The sequence below is a fragment of the Stegastes partitus genome, unplaced genomic scaffold (assembly GCF_000690725.1).
Source record: "Stegastes partitus isolate 25-593 unplaced genomic scaffold, Stegastes_partitus-1.0.2 Scaffold326, whole genome shotgun sequence".
Classification (NCBI taxonomy): Eukaryota; Metazoa; Chordata; class Actinopteri; family Pomacentridae; genus Stegastes; species Stegastes partitus.
The window spans coordinates 288,282-305,214 of NW_007578057.1; the positions used below are offsets into that span (position 1 = coordinate 288,282).

The window sequence follows — 16,933 nt, forward strand, 5'->3', positions numbered from 1 at the left end:
TGAGCTTTGCTGTTCTTGCAGCGAGTGTCACCTTGGCGTGATCCCACGGGTGCTGCTGGAGGTACAGCGGCTATTACAAGGAGTTAACTCCCCCAAAACTGAAAAAATAAATCCTATGGGGGGTGACTATCTGTCGGCTTTTTCTTTCTTTTTGCTGCTGCTGTGTGTGTGTGTGGACGTGCATTGGCATGAGTGTGTGTGTGCATGTTTTTGCTTGTGTGTGTGTGTGACTGAGAGCATTGTGAAGGGCACTGATGTGTCAGCCTCAAAGAGCTGCTTTGTTTGCAGGCTTAGATCAAGTTAGCGCACTGGGTTAACTTCCCTCCCTTTCCCTATCCCCCCCCACCTCGCTGCTCCTCCCCTTGCCCTTTTTACTGTTATGAAAATGGCCCCGTTTTGGTCCGGTGGGAAACAATAAAAAAAGGATAATTTAAGGATATTGTATGTTTTCTACACGAGGCAAATTGTGTCATAACACCATTACAATCTGATATCGCTGTCAATCCTTTTTTCTTTCCAACTGAAGGGTCATAATGCGACCCTTGAGCAGTTCATTACCGAGCACTGACGTCTCTAATTATTTATACTCGGGCCGTGAACTCCTCCTGTCGCTCGCAGTCCGTGTGAATGGGCTCCATATAGCTGATGAGTCTGAACTTGGACTTACACGGGATTACACAGCAGCCTTTTCTGTGTTAATACAAAGAATGCAGTGGGACTTGGTCAGGAGATTGGCAGGACAGTTGAGCTGGCAGCAGCAGCCAGAGGCTCAGACAGGCTCTGCGCTGGCTTTGTCCGGTGCATCACATAAAGCTGACTCTCTGTTCAGATAGATGCTGTTTAGTACAGTCTGCGTTCCCCCCTCCTCTGCTATAAATATTCTGCATTTTAGTGGCGCACACCTGTTCAAGTTGTTACCATAAAAAAAAAAAAAAAACGATCCTTGGGCTTTGTGAACAACACGATCGCGTTTGATTCGCTTTAGATTTTTTATCTGTTTTCAGAAAACCTCTTTTTGTGTTCGCTCAAGGTCGCGTGGAGTGAGTCCAGAGTGAGGAGAGAAATCAAAGAGGTTTAAACATGAGGACACAAAGGTAGAGGCTGCAACGCGGGAGTGTGTACCTGCCAGAGTGCGAGCACACTGTTTGATGGCATTTTCATGCAATAAGCGCGTGTCTATTCGTAGAAGTAGGCCAGTGTTACATCAGACAAGCTTGCCAGGGAGTTTTCTGGCCCCACTGGGCAAACTGTGTCAGTGTGTCACCGCGAAGCTCCTCTCGTTGCAGATTAGCCTCTGATGCCAAAAAGAGAGAGTTGCCCATGGGGAATGAAACGCTCCGTACAAGGCTATCTGTGCACAATGGGAACAGGGCGTGGCTGTGAAGCCTCACCTTCGTCTAGAACTCGAGAAAAATCCTCGTATTTTGTGGCAACTTCAAGAGGAAACCAAAAAACATGGTCGTCCTGCAGTTAATTTATTCTGTTTGCTGGCTTACGGTGATTCATTCTCTTATGTCAATCAGTGAGTAATCTATTATCTAACTGGCGAATCTGGCATAAGGTTTATAGACCATCATCTCGGTTAATAGGATGACGAGCCAGGCTGCCAGCTTGTAAGTGCTGCCTACATGCTGTGATTGGTATGCTGACAGTCACTGTGGCTCAAAAGCAGAGACTTGGACACCCTGAAATGGCTGCTCAGTTAGCGTCGTCACGATGCAACAATTATGACTTTGATAAGGAGACCTGTTGTAGTATGTTGACACCGGCACTGACATGACACAGCAAAAAGCTAACCTGCTCGCTGAAGGATAGATCCTTGCAGGGAGAAGTGCTGCAGCACCTCAGTGCACATTCAAATCACCCTTTTTCACCTTTTTTTTTTGCTGTTTTTGATCTACGTGCTTGGCCTGATTTTTAGCAGCTTGTGAGGTAACCAGAGTGAACATATTGAGATCTGTGCCACAATGGAAAGTAGTCAGAATACTAAAAATAGCCCCAAAACAAACAGGTCTGTGAAGATTCCCAGTCATCCAGGTCATGGTTATTCTCGTGGATTGATCGTAGCAACTGGACTTGCTTGAGTTCCTTGAAGACGTTCCACCTCTCATCCAAGAGGCTTCATCAGCTCTGACTCTGAGTTCCAGATACTGATATCTTTAAGGAGCCATTAAGACCTGAGCTTCAGGTTCATCTGGGAGTTTGTTGCTCCTCCCCCTCGTTATGTGAGTCGTTAGTGCTCCCCCTGCCACAATGGGGTTCGTTAGGGTACCCTAACGACTCACATAACGAGGGGGAGGAGCAAAAAACCCCAGTTGAAACCAAAACTCAGGTGTTAATGGATCCTTAAGGATAGAAGTATCTGGAACTCCAAACTAGTCAGATTTTGTGTGTCTACTTTGTGGACAATCTCTTGTTTTGCCATAATGACAGCTGCAGTGTGGTGTCGCCAGACAAGTAGATTTTTGCAGGTATCTGTACTTGACTTGAGTATTAATTTTTCTGTGGACTTTTTACCTTTACTCCCTACATTTGAACACAAACATCTGGACTTTCTACTCCTTACATTCTCTAAACTGGCCCCTTTTTTTGTTGTCACATCGTCTCTATGGATGACGATGTGACGTAAAAGACGTGACATCAAACGCCTTTATCTTTCCCAGCAGTGTGCAGTTTGTCCCTGAAGCTCAGCACAGACCTGCCTGCCTCAGCTGAGAGGCTTTTTAGCACCGCAGGACTGATGTTCAGACCCAAAAGGGCAGAACTTTGAGAACCAGCTTCTGCTGAACCTCAATGAAAGATGTTGGTCGTCTTGAAGAGACGAGTGTTTCCATGTTGATTATAATGTTTATTGTTTATCATGTTGCTGAAATGGAAAACTGTCCAGTGATGTTTTTCTCTGTAGCAGCTTCTTAAAGGATGAAAACAATCCTATTTTGTGTGCTTAAAACTTTTTTCGTTTTGCAGAGTTATCAAAAGAGGCATCGAAGCTAAAAATTCATTTTGACTTTTGTACTTAAGTAAATTTCTGAAGCTGTACTTTTTTACTTTTACTTGAGTAAATGAGTTGAATCAGTACTTCTACTTTCACCAGAGTCTATTTTTACACAAGTATCTCTACTTCTACTTAAGTAAGGAATGTGAGTACTTTTGCCATCTCTGGTTATTGCAACTCTTATTAAAACACTGTTATTCCTAAAGTACCAATAGTAATTAAATGGGGAGTAGTATTATTTCTAACTTTAGGATATTGCAACGTTCTAGTACTCTCGGTATACTGTTCAACACCGCTGTCTGTCCTGCAAAAGTTCACTTGATAATTTAGTGTATTTTACTGTGTGTGCAACATCAAAACAGGCACTAAATCAAAAGAACAGAGAAAGACAGATCGGTTTCTTTCCATGTTGAAATGTCAACATTATTTTTATTTGATTTTTCTTGAAATGCTCCCATCTTCCACAATGAACATTAGTGTCTTTACATACATATTCATGTCAAAAGGAAGCGATGGTAATGACCAACCAGACCAACCACCACCCATCTCTAAACACCACACTATCCTCGCCTCTTATTTATTCATCTTTTTTTTTTTTTTCTCAAATCCTTGTCTTTTTCATAAAACCATCAGCAAAACCACAAACATTACTGATTAATACACACTGAAAAAGAGGGGAGGGGGGGAGGAGGAATGAGGCAAATACATGTCATCACAGTCAGTAGGAGCAAAGACACAGTATAGAGGAAAACAGAACGTCACCTTGACTAAAAAGAGGATATAAAAGCAATGAAACAAACATTACAGTGTTGTTCGAGGGTGGGGTGGGGGGTGGGGGGGAACTTTACATTTATACACAAGCACCAAAAAGCCAAACGTGGTACATAGACTTTTGTTAAACTTGGATCCAGTGAAGGCAATTCATCACTGCCCAGTAGCAGAACTACGATGAGAAAGGGATGAAAAACCCCTGAAATGATAAATGGAGGCACATGGGAAGCAAGGGAAGGCCCTCTCTTGATTAATATTAGCTCGAGCTCAGGATTTTTAACTCAAGACTCCCAACTGGAGGAGGGTTTGAGGAAAATTTGGCATCGCATCAGGGATCTAAAAATGAGCCTTAAGGGCCATGTTTGGTCACACTACAAAACCACGATTCATGACGATAATCGTTAACAGTAGCTGTGGAGGGCTCTGTTCTTAGGTCTTTACACAAGAGGAAGTTGTTCAGTGCACTGTAGTGTGTTTACATAAATGTGACTTCATTCCTCCTGCTTTCGCCCCGAGCATCCCAATGCCTGCATTAAGAGTTCTAACTGAAGGCTGCAGTATGCATCTAGAAAGGTCTGTACACATTCTCCGTCTATGTCCCTGTGGGCTTTTCTACAGTGATGGGCATGTGGAGAGGAGGGAAATAAATACATTGGGCCAGTGAATGGTAACAACAACAAGATATGGTTGATAAAGCTCAAATAAACTAAAGGCTTATAGCCTGCAGCTGGTGTAGTCCACCAAATATTTAAAGGCTGGTTAAAGGTTAATAAATCCAAACATTTTAATGAGGCCGTAGCCTCAGGAAACAACTTGTTCTCCATTCAGTGCTGTTGGCGCTCCAAACTGGACGGCCATTTCTGTGTAAACAGGGCATTAACTAATGATTAATGCTAAAGCTTAACAATCAAGAAAGAGGTGTTTTAATTTGCAAGGGTCCTGTAGCAACAGTAGACAATGTGGCTGTACAGTAATTTGTAATAAGATGGTCACTTTCCGAGTCCTCTTGCAGGTTTGTCGCATTTTTTTTTTTTGTTGAATTGGTATTCAAATTTCTTTCTAAAATATATGTTTATAATAGATACATATATTCATATATCACAGTAATATACAAATTAAGTGCTTAAAAAATAAAGGCGATGGCGATCTTTTGTGAAATAATGGAGATGGTTGGGGAGAGCATGGGTTGGTAGAGGTAGGGTCTGGGAAGAGGTATGGAACTTCATATTTGTAGTGTTGGTGCTTCTTTGGTCGAGGGAATGTCCCCAGTGTATGTTTGCATTTGATTTTAATTAAGGCAGAGAGCCATACATGTGTATGTTTGTCTACAGTCGGATATGTACCAAATTTATAGTACTGATAAAGCTTGAAATTCGTATTTTTTTCTACATTCCTTTTTGCATGTTATCAAAATGTGCTTTCGTCGATGTACTCTGCTGTATGTTGTTGGATGACAAAAGTAGAAAAGCCGGCAGTTCCATTCCTCCTCTCATCACATAAACAAAAGTGCTTCTGTAAGTATGGAGAGGATGTAAGAAATGACAAATCTGTACAATATATACACATATGATACAGCCCTACAACATGTCCAGCCTTTTTGGTGACACTGGGGGGTAGGGGAGTAGAAAAGCCCAGTTTCTTGTCCCAAGGGCTTAAGGAGGGGATTTGATTATAGGGCAAAGGCATGATGGCAGGGTAGTTCTTAGAGGAGAAACTGTCTCTCTTAGATAAGTTGTGACAAGTCCTAAAAGTGGCCGGTCACCTAATCTCTCCTCTTGTTTCGTCGTCCACCTGTCTCCTTTTTGCCGCTCTCCTTCCGGACCCCCTCCCCTGACGCCACCTGTTTACAAAGTCCGCTCGCGCCCTCTCGCTTAATGTTCTGTGGTGGCGTGAGCGACAAGTAGGGATGCTGGGGGAGGGGAGGCGGCGTGGCAGAGGGAGGAGTGGTTGGGGACTCCTGGCCGGAGCAGTTGCCGCCACCGCCGCCGCTGCTGCCGGTGCTCATGGCCCGGTGCTTGAGTCTTAGTTTGTGGGGCAACGCTGTTCCCCTCACCTCCCCCTGAGGATCCCAGCCCTGGGCCTGAGAGCAGCCCTGGGACGAGGGCTGAGGCGAAGCAGGCTGGTGGACGCTGGTAAGGTGTCGGTGATGGAAGCTGCTCGTGTCTGAGCAGGATGAAGAGGGGGACTCTTCATCATCCGTGGAAGCCTCTTTGTCGGGGCTGGAGGGATCTTCGCTGGATGTGGTGTCCTTGTTCGAGGAGGTCGTGTGGCCTTGGTAATAAGCCTCGCCGCTGGGCCTGCCCTCGTAAGTCAGCACAGGCGGCTCCTCATCTTGTGCACTGAGGTATGAATGATGAGGCTGCTGGAGGTGGTGGTACAGGTGGTTGACCCCCTCCACTTGTTTGTGGAGGAGCTCTGCAGATGAATCGCCCTCCTGCTGGTGCTGCTCCTGCTGCAGTTGCTGCTGGGGAAGTTGGCAAACTCTGTACACCTGTCTGCCTCGAGCCTCATTACGGCTGTCGGAGAGCTCGTACGAAGGGGAGTCTAACGTCTTCCTCTCCAGCTCCTTCGTCACCTCAGCCAGTGTCTCTGTGGAGCTCTCTGCAATGGACTGGGGCAGCTGGCTAGCACACATCTGGCTGCTGCCGCTGCTCTGCTTCTGCGCTGCCTGCAGATCGACGTCCTGGGGCCTGGTCAGGGTGTCCACAGGATAAGAGGCACTGCTGGCGCCATACAGAATGACGCTCCTCTGGGCAGCAGGTGGGTGAGGGGCAGCCTGGCTGACAGTGTTGATAGAGGTAACAGGCTCCTGATGGGGTTGTTGGTGAATGTGGTGCTGCTGCTGCTGCTGCTGCTGCTGTTGGCTGTGATATGCAGCCTCAAGCTCCTGAGAATGCTGCTGGATCTGGTGATGTGTGGGGACAGAGGCCAGCCCACGGTGGATGTTAAACATAATCTGGGTGGTGGTGCCATTGGCGATGTCCATCTCCAGCCTGTCACCTTCCTGTTTGATCTCAAAGGGCATCGGCTCTGGGCTGTCCCTGGAGGAACCATCGGACATGTCAGAGAGGGAGCCACGTGGGGAGTATTTCACCAGCTGCCGGTGGCTCTCGCTGCGTCCTGATTGCTCTGTTTCAGAGGAATCAGAGTTCATCATCACCTGAGAACCACTAGAGTAACCACTGGAGTAGTACTGATTAGAGGACGACGAGGACGTGCCTCCACTACTTGTGTTGCTGCTCCCACCAATTTGCTGGCTCTTTTCAATGTAGGAGGCAGTGCTTATAAGGCCAAACCGCAGCTTCAGCTGGAGCAGCTCCGTCTTAAGCCTCACATTCTCATCATTCAGTGCAATGACGCGGTTCTCCAAAACCATGTCATTGAGACGTCGCTTCTCCCGGGAGCGCTTGGCAGCCTCGTTGTTCTTGCGACGTTTCTCCCAGTAGGAGGCGTCCTTCTTCTCGTCAGATATGAATTCGCGCTTTCGCCTGCAGGTCATGTTGGGTTTGGGTTTGATAAGACGCCCTAGGCGAGTTGGAGTCCCTTGGATAGGAGGAAGAGACTCCTCATAACCGTTGAAGTTGTCAAGGCAGTTTAGGTTATTCCCTGAGTTTTTGTTTAATTTGAGAGCTGATGTCAGATTTTCCATTCTTGTCTAGTGGCAGCCAGTTTGAAATGTTGCTGGGATGACTGAGTAAAAAAGTAGGTTAGACGTCGAGGGGAGGTAGGGGTGGTGATGACAACACCTTGTCTCCCAGAGTTCTCAGTCTATTTATTGCAGGTTTGCTGTAGTTATGCCAGGAAAGGACTCATGTGTCCAAATTAGCCAAAAAGATAAAGAACAACTGGAGCTCAACATTAGCAACCGTCATTTATCCACTGGAAGGGTTTTCAGTTCAGAGTCAGGACTCTTCAGGTCAGTCCTCCGATTTCCTGTTTTTTTTCCTTCACTCTTGCTTTTGTTGGTTGTTAAAGATTTAGCATGAGAACAGCACTCTGTGCTAAGCCGGCGGAGAAGTGTCCCAGATCTCCACACAAACAGCAGGATGTAGGTCGGCCCGTCTACCTCAGCGTGTCAGTCTCTTGGGGAGCCTCGCTCGCTCTCTCTCCGTCTGTCTGTCTTCTCTGCAGCTGACTGCAAGATGAAAGGCTGCAGAGATAAAAACAGAAAGAAGGATATGTTAATCCACACGGACTGCTGCTGCTCCAGAATGCACTCTCGTATCAGACTTATTTCTGTTACGACATTTTTTTGTCATTTCTCTTAATGCTTTAACATTTTGTTTTTAAAAGCATGCACAGCCATCACAGACACACATGTCTACGTCTCCACAGCTTTCCTCTGCTGTCTAGGCATGTCTGGCCTTTACGGACCGTGTCGCCCCTGGCAACCGATGAATGGTTGCTTGACCTCACTGTCTGACCTTTCGGTCTTGCTATTGATCTGATCCGTCTGCAGCCTATGACCCCTGACCTTTTGCCTGGCATGTTGATGTTGACTTTTGTGATGTAATGTGGGCAATGAGTTCATTGCAAGGCTCGTGATCCTGTTTTATCTTGTCATCCAGGACTTAGGAATGCATCTGTATCATGGTAAATCCCGAGCATGTCGTAAGATTTGAGCTCCTATTTTTAAAGCACCCGAAGGCAAAATTACAGACTTGTAATTAAAAATGGCAAAGAGGGCAACTGAGGCAAGCGCACACGTGAAATAAATAGTGCAACACCACAGAAATTACATCAGTCTGAGACATGCTGAGAGCATGAAAATGAGACTGCATAAGGATTAGCTCTCTTGGTTTCCTTGATGATTATTTGGGCCCGACAGAGCAAAGGGTGAGTCAGTTGCAGAGCCGGTGGGGGTTCCCTGGATCCATTTTAGAACATTTCGCTGACAAAAAAAGGAAAAAAAAAAACCTCCACGGGAGACCTTTTTTTTCCACAGAGAAACCCCATCCACAAACACTGCTGAAACACCACAACCCCCCACGCGCTCATCCGCTGAGGAATGTGGCAGCATTCTTCGCCAAAACAACTCAATGCCAAATAAATGATGCAGGGTGAGCAGATAAGGCAGACAAAGGGCCTCGGCTAATGCAGGTCAAGGATAAAGAAGCCGAGACCCTGGCGAGAGATTTGGAGGTGTGGGGGGCCGCCGGGAGGTGGGGCATTGATAAATATAGGTCAAGGGCCTCTGGAAAAAAGGGAGGCGGGAGATGAGACGCGGCCTGGAAGAACACGCGGTGTTACATTCGGGTGGCCAGACAGCCTCGTAACAATGGACACGGGAGCTGAAGAGCGTCAAGGATCGCTGTGTAATTTTGCCAACCGGTGTGGCTGTACACAAAAGCAGCACGACCTTGTTGATTTTAGGGTGTAACAATGAAAAGTGAATAGAGAAGTGATCCTTGTAAATGCTTTCTTTTGTTTGTAGCTCTGTTAGTCACATAGCTCTGTGAATGGCAAAGCCGGTTGGTCTGTCAGACTAAATATCTCAATAAGTAACCTACAGAATGGGTGACATTTGGTGCATGATCCCCAGAGGATGAACTCCTTGTAGCACCACCGGCGAGTTGAAGTACTCAGTTATTCTATTGGCCATCATTAACTAAATGGATTGACGCCAAAGTTTACACACATTTTTATGATCCCCAGAGGATAAACTCCCAGATATTTTTTTCTTATAGCACCACCGGTGACTTGAAGTATTCAGTTATTCCATTAGCTATCACTGACTAAATGGATTGACGCCATATTTTCTACAAATATTTGTGCTCCCCAGAGGATAAATACTGACTTCTCCTCTAGTGCCACCATGAATTTCACATCAGTGCTTTTGAGTGAACAGTGTTGACAACAGCTGTGTATTTGTCCTAAAACATACTCTGGTTTGTTGTCTGTTTTGGTTGCTATGGGACCATAATTTGCATAAACAACATTGTGCCGTATTGACAAAGTCGTGAGCGGTTGAAACAGTAAAGGAAGATGTTTGCTGAAGTCACAGATCAAGTGAGAAGTGCGCTCATTTTCTCATAGACTTCAGAACAGTCTGACTAATTTTTGCAACCAGACCAGTTTCCTCCCGCTGGTGGTTAGAAGGAGGCCACTTTGATGTTTGCTTCACCTCGTAGACCTGTCTTGTCTTTTATTTACGGTTGCTATTCTAAATAAACAAGCTGTATTTAAAAATAAAAAAACAACCCACAGACACTTCCTCTATCCACCTGAGTGAACGTCATGCGTCAGTCATCCACTTACAGGAAATGTTTCAGGATCGACTTCGGCAGAAAAATAATTAGGTCACACGTGCAGCTACCGTCCTTCCCCATGACTTGCGTTTTCAAAAGCGAAAGACAACAACAGACCGGAGGCCTTCTCTGCATTCAGATCAACCGATATGAGCTGAGCAGCAGCGAAGGTCAAACGTATTCCCGGCGTCCGTAACAATCCAGCGGCGGCGGTAATCCCATACGTTTAACCAGCTGCAGCACAGTTGTGACACGAGAGTCTGTCTAAATGTGTAATCTCATAATCTGGCAAGGTGTTTACGCCGATTATACTCTCTGTGCTCTTCCTCTGGATCTGACATCATTACGTAACCTCTCACAATAAACATATGTAGATTTCAGGCCAGATTGCAGGATTCAATGACTTTACTTTGACAGAAACACCCCAGACGGGAGCATTATGGTTTATTTTTAAGAATCTGCGTCGTGTTTGTTTGGAAAGGTGTGGAGTTGTTTTTTTTGTTTTGGCTAAATGGTTTAAGGTTATCCTCGTGAGCCTTTGACATGTGGCTGCTGGGCACGAGAAGGAAAGAATGAGAGGAGAGACTTCTTTTTTTTTTTTCTCTCAGCGTGTCCCACTGACCCAGAATCTGTGGGCCGACCGCGCTCAGTAAACACAAGTCTAGCTGCCTGCACTGTACGGCTCGCTGGAATATAGGTCACCCCGAGCGGCGGAGAGGTGAAGCAGCAGGAGGCGAGGAAGAAAAAAACAAAACAAAAAAAAAAAGACAAAATAAAGAAGAAGTGGAGAATTAGAGCGTTGTCTAAATATAGACACAGGTGAGAGCAAGTGGAGCGGAGACAAAGAAATGAAGGGAATCAATGAGGGAGAGCTAAAACAAAGAAAGGGATGGAGATGAGATTATACTGTAGCTGGGTAGAGGAGGTGGTGGTGGTGGAGGGGGGGGTGAAAACCAGTGGCAATTGCGACAGTGTTGGTATTGCATCAATAGAAGGAATGTGTCACCCATAGCAACAAAAAAAAAAAAAAGGGGGAAACAGAAGGGGCGGCCAATCATATTAGACTTTTGCTCCCCTTCTTGTGAAGCGGCGGCCAAAAGCAAAACGGTGAGAAAACAACGTTCGGTAACAAAAGGAGGTCTGATTGACGTCACGGAGAGCGTATATTCCATATCTCTCCCACCGTCAGGAAGAACGAGACACATGAATGAGCCCTCGTGTATAATTAACTCGCAGTGGTAGCTCTTTGCTTTTTTTTTTTTTTTTTCCCTCTGTGCATCTGTTCACCTCTCCATCTGTAGCACCCCTTAATATCCAACCGTGTGAATGAATCATATAATAGGGTATTGTGACTCTCCTTCACAGATCAGCCGGTAATGCATTTCATTCAGCACTCCCTGTCATCAAAATTACATTTTCCAAAGATGCTTTAAGCCCTAAGCAGCGTGACATTTTACTCGCCCGGAGCAAGTAAAATGCAGCCATTGTATTTGCATGCATTTGAAACACACTTTCATGTGTGTAATTCTCCGGCTCAGATATACAAATACGTGTCGCTGAAGCAGGCGAGCAGACCTGCCGCGTGCTGCAGCTCCGCTCCTGTGCACACATTTCCTTGACCTACATTGCTCTTTCCAATTTATCACATATTCTTCACGTGTCATCGCCAGGTCTCTGTGGCACTTGTGGAATGATAGCACAGTAAAAGAATCCAAGTTGCACTCGCTCACACAACCGCAGGGCCCACACCGCAAAGAGTCTAAATGTGGCAGTGAGCTTTTGGAAACAGTGGACCGAGTTCAGAAACCAGCGCACGTGTTTCTGTGGAGCGTTTCAGGAAATGGGAGCAGGTCTAACATAAAAGGAGAAGGGGGCACATGCTTCAGAGAAAAGGAGAATGATGAAACTGTCGCGCCCCCCCTCATCCCACCCGTTCTAGGAAGAATGCAATGTATGGCACGTGGTGCAGGGTTGGGGGTCAGGGGCGGGGTGTGTTTGAATTCCAAGTCTGGGGGGGCTGACTTTATCTTCCCTAAAGACTCGGGCAGAATGCCAGCGAGGCAAGGCAAGGCAAGGCGAGGCGGAGCCCTGTGCGAGCTAGATCCTTGTTCCATGAACGCAGGCCATATCACCCCGCTCTCAAAAAGGAAAAAAAAAAAAAAAAGAAAAGCAGAGTGACTCAGTCCATGTGTTGCACCAGTCACATGTGCTCCCTTGGCCTACTAAATGCTGTAATTCGCCTCTCTGCTGGCTCCAAACCACAGCACAATAACAAAGCAAGGCCCTCATCTTTTATCATCTTACATGTGCCAGGAAACCCCGGGAAAGTCAAGAGGCCGCAAAGTAGGCCAGGATGGAAACTGCACCGGGCTTCTGACCATGAACTCCCCTCCCACAGTTTAATTTAGTAAAGCTGGATGCAGGCAGAGTTCTAATCAAATCTGAGAGACCACAAAGCAGTTGTCTCAGTGGGTCAGCTCAGTGATGCAATAAGGTAGAAATAACCTAAAAAAGCACTTTTATTTCATAATGACATACATTTAGAGATGGTATTTATTTAGGCTGCTCGGGGCTTTCATCGCCGGGACACTTTCCTATTTCTGCATGACTGCCTCGTTTCTTTGTTATGGCGGGGCGAGGATTTATTTTGGTGGGGTTCTGATTCTGCCTTTCTAGTCAGCGGCGGTTGTGCGCCTCATCCCCTCCTCCCACAGGACTGATGTGACCTACATTCACGGCTGGCATAGAGACCCAGTGTGTACGCCAACCAATTGGCAGCGGCCGCTCCGCAGCAAAGCGCAGCGCTGCATAGCCGCAGACTATGGGTTTCCGCCGATTGCATAATCTGCCCCTTTCTTTAATCCATTTTAATTATTTAATTCATTCATTATGCAACCTATGTTTCCCGCACGGTATAGCCTAGTGTATACACGGTGCACAGGTGCGCCACACGCCAGACGCACGGTGCGTAAAATGCGCACAAGTCATGCATCCGTCCACTGAGGAGAGAGAGCCTGCGCTGACACTTTCACAACACCTGGCTGGTTTGTTTTTAATCTATACATCACCTGCTCATCACGCTCACATTAAATCCATGTAAACTTGATAAGAAGGAGAATGCAACGAGAAAAGACTCCACGTGTGACATAAACACAAAGCCTCGATTATTTTTTTTTTCTACACACACAATGTCAAACATCACATAGAATTCCTAAAGTTGCCAATGCCACCACGAGTAATGATTTTACTACACCAAGCGGACTTGTTACGGCTGCTGAAGTTCAATTAGAGGCCATAATGTATTGTTAGGAACAGGTACGGCACAAAAAAAATCTAAATACACAAATCTCATCAAGCGAGCAGCACATCGTGAGAAATATGTTACCCCACACGCCTCCTTTGTTGCACTGTCTGACAAATCGTGTTCATACATATTTAATCGGCTCCTCAGTCATCCGAGGCGACTACGCGCGTCCAACTGTGCCACGAAATTCACCCCACAAAAAAAAGAAACCCTCACAGCAAACATTCAGCTCACTTCCACGTGAAAACGCTCCTATTGTGGCTGCCAGGAACACGGCAGCAACATTTGACCCACATTTGATCCAGATGTTCTGATCCGCACCTCACCTCGCAGCCCGTGAACTTCACCCATTCCTCCTAAAACCAGGGGGCTAAAGGCTCGCCGGCTCCCATCGGGGGCTGTAAACAAAAGAAGCGAAGCCGAATGTCCACATGTATCCGGCCGATCGTTGCGCTCCGGATCCGCGTCGGTTTTTTTGTGTGTGTGTGTTGCTCCTTCAGACGGCACCGGCGCACTAAAGGGTTAACCCTGGAGGACTGCACAGCCGCGTTAACCTTTACAAAGAGCTGCTACACGTGACGGAGAGAAGTGTGTCCTCAGAGCCTGCATGGGATTTTTCCAGTTGTCTGCATGGACTAGCCTACTAACCCAAAAGGAACCGGGTATAAATAAGTGGCTGCTCAGAGGCACTGCAGCTAGAAAGGCAACACCGAGAGGCTCTGGAGGGATACTAAGCAGCATGATTGTGTTTATTAGAATATTATGAGCAATATAAAAAGTGGCTGTTACAACTACTATATGAATATTATTAATAATTAATAATTTTAAAATATGTATTTTGTAAGAATGAGTTAATAACAGTAATAACGCTAATAATAGTAATAATTTTTCATAATTTAATTTATTTCTGTTAGTCAAAAAATTGGTTGCTATGTCTGCTGATAATAATAATAATAATAATAATAATAATTAATAATAATTAATAATAATGTTTATATATCTGTGCACATAATTTAGGTTAAATAACGCGGGGTCACGTGTGTTACGAAAGCAGACCTATGAGATAAACACTGACCCCCTAGAAGCACCACCATAACATCAACCCCCCCACCCCCCTCCCCACCACACTATAACATAACCGATGCGTCCTTGGCACAGCTCCACAGCAGCATTCTCCAAATCCATCACCTCCACCCCAAAAAAAAAAAAAAAAAAAAGCGCCACAACCGCACCTTTTTTTTTTCTTTCCTCCCTGAAGGAATCCCATAACCTCTGGCTACCCCCTCCCCACCCTCACTTCCTCCCACCCTCTTCCTCTCTCTCCTCACACACACACACAGACCCTCCATACAGCAGCTCCATCGGGCTGTGTAGCAGAAGAAGGGGGAACCAGCCTCGCCTTGACATTGAGGGCATGCACACAGCAAAACAAACAGTGAACAGGAGAGCAGGTTCTCCTCACATTTAGAAAAATATCATATTTAAAGAAAGCATCATGTATATTACACCCAATATGTGACAAAAATGCAATGAGGCTAATTTCTAATAACTTACCAGATTGGTGTAAGAATCCACGCGCTCCTCTCCAACTATCCGCTTTTACGCATCAACCGTCGCTGCGTCGCAAACAAACAGCGCGCATCAAAACACCAGCTCTCCGATTAGCGCAGGTATATGCGAGAGTGTGAACACAGTGCCTTGTTTTAGTTGCGCTCCTCATGTCATGTTTGCTCCAATTCCTCCCTCCCTCCCTCTTTCTCTCGCTCTCTCTCTCCTCTCTCTCTCTCGCTTCTCTCTCTCGCTCCTATCCGTCTCTCTGTTTCCTTCTCTCTCTCCCTTCTCTCTCTCAGAGTCTCAAAATGTATGTTAGTAGGTCAGTTGTTGCATAACAGGACGCTTTGGGTGCCTAGTCACGTTTTTTGTTTCTCTCTCGGCTCTGCCCCCTCCCTCTCTCCGCGCCTTCAAATCCTGTTGCAGGAGAGGAGATGCAGGGGAGCGGAGGGGGAGGAGACAGGCCTGGAGGGGGAGGGACTAGGCCCGGAGCCAGGCTCAGTCAGATGGAGGCCAGTGATACACATAATAAGGTTACTAGACATTAGAAAAAAAACGCAGCAGGCTGTGGAAACACACACGGAAACAAGCCACGAGCGGAGATCTGGGGCTTTTGGGGAGGGGGGGGGATCAGATTCTGGTCCCTGGCGCGGTGACCAATCGGTCTCACAGGTCCATGTGACTTTCTCAGAAATATTTGTTTCTTCTGCTACTTGGCCAACTTTGAGGAGTTAAAGGAATAGTTTTAAAATTCCTGGAGACATTTATTTGCTTTCTGGTCTGACAGTTAGATGAGAAGCCCGATAAGGACCGGCCCGGAGCAACAGGGGAAAGAACGGCACCGAGCCAAGAGGTAGTCGAGGCCCACCGTAGAGCCACGACTTGCCTTTTTTAATAATTTGATTTTGTGCAGATTGAACAAACAAGATCCGGGTTCGGTTTCCCAGACACTGATTCAACAATTTTTCAGTGGAGCTCCTCTGAGTTTTCCACCATTAACCCGAGTCTGGAGAACTTCCTGATGACGTGCTGATGAATGAGCTGTAGAGGTGCTGGCAGGTAGATGTTGTTACCGTCGCACAGAGTCGGGCTTTTTCTAGTCCCTCTGCTGAGCTGAGCTGATATAAGAGGGGTATTAATTTTCTGATCCCACTTTCAGTTAGGAAGCAAATAATCCTATTTCCCAAAAAATGTGGAACTATTCCTTTAAGTGCCTTAAAGGGGCCCCTGATTGCACCTCAGATTAAAAGCTTTGAACAGTGATGCTTGATGGAGAGCACAAGAGGGACAAGTTTGGGGTGTAATCAATATAGATCATGTCTTATCTTTAGAATAAGAGGTTTGTTATGAGTCCTCAAATAAAAGCAACAACAATAAAATGCTGCTTCTAGCTTCTTGCATCAGTAAATAACACCTTTGTTTTTGTTCCCTGTATAATGAGGACTCATTCAGTACACGTTGCTGATAACACTTTCAAATTTGAACCACATTTTGTAGCACAACGCACATTTATGGACTAAACTTCTGAGTTAAATGATGATACGATGAGAGGCGTAAAGACTCTTATGGCTGTTTTGCCTTTAGTTTAATAGCAGCAGCAGCAGCAGCAGAGACAGACAGCTGAGGTGAGGAGAGAGAGAGAGAGATGACATGCAGTAAGGATCCGGGAGGCTGGAAATCAAGCCGGGGACAGCATGTACCCTTGTGGTATGTGTCCTAACATCTCAGCTATCAGGCCGCCTCGACTGGCAAAATAAGTAACCTGCAACCGTGTGATAAATGCAGCAGAAGCAAAACACCCCCCCACCCCCCAAACTGGATTTCCTGAGTCAGTAGTTGAGTAAGGGCTGCAAGGTGGATCTGTGGTTAGCACCGTTGAAGAAGGTTGCTGGTCCGTGTCCCAGTGAGGACACCTGGGATCTTTCTGTGTGGAGTCTCCATGTTCTCTCCGTGCAGCCTGGGTTCTCTCTGGGTTCTCCGGCTTCCTCCCACAAGGTCCAACAACATCAATCCATTATCTGTATACCGCTTAATCCTCACTAGGGTCATGAGGGGGCTGGAGTT

The 16,933-nt window shown here is 46.2% G+C and overlaps 1 protein-coding gene across 2 annotated transcripts; it reads right to left on the bottom strand.

Annotated features, from left to right (window-relative positions):
* Positions 1–3,392: 3,392 nt before the first annotated feature.
* LOC103358689 (probable GPI-anchored adhesin-like protein PGA55) lies at positions 3,393–15,116 on the bottom strand. Of its 2 annotated transcripts, none has more exons than XM_008283750.1 (2): positions 14,873–15,116; positions 3,393–7,916 (listed from the first exon to the last, which is right to left on the bottom strand). In XM_008283750.1, exon 2 carries the CDS (start codon positions 7,413–7,415, stop codon positions 5,529–5,531), a length of 1,887 nt encoding a protein of 628 aa, XP_008281972.1. In that variant the 5' UTR covers positions 7,416–7,916; positions 14,873–15,116; the 3' UTR covers positions 3,393–5,528. The 2 variants fall into 2 exon arrangements, with proteins under 2 accessions (XP_008281972.1, XP_008281973.1); XM_008283751.1 differs by lacking the exon at positions 14,873–15,116 and adding an exon at positions 13,645–13,982.
* Positions 15,117–16,933: the final 1,817 nt, after the last annotated feature.

Bases quoted from the DNA above. Each gene is read 5' to 3' on its own strand.
- LOC103358689 (XM_008283750.1), bottom strand. From the start codon at position 7,415: ATGGAAAATCTGACATCAGCTCTCAAATTAAACAAAAACTCAGGGAAT.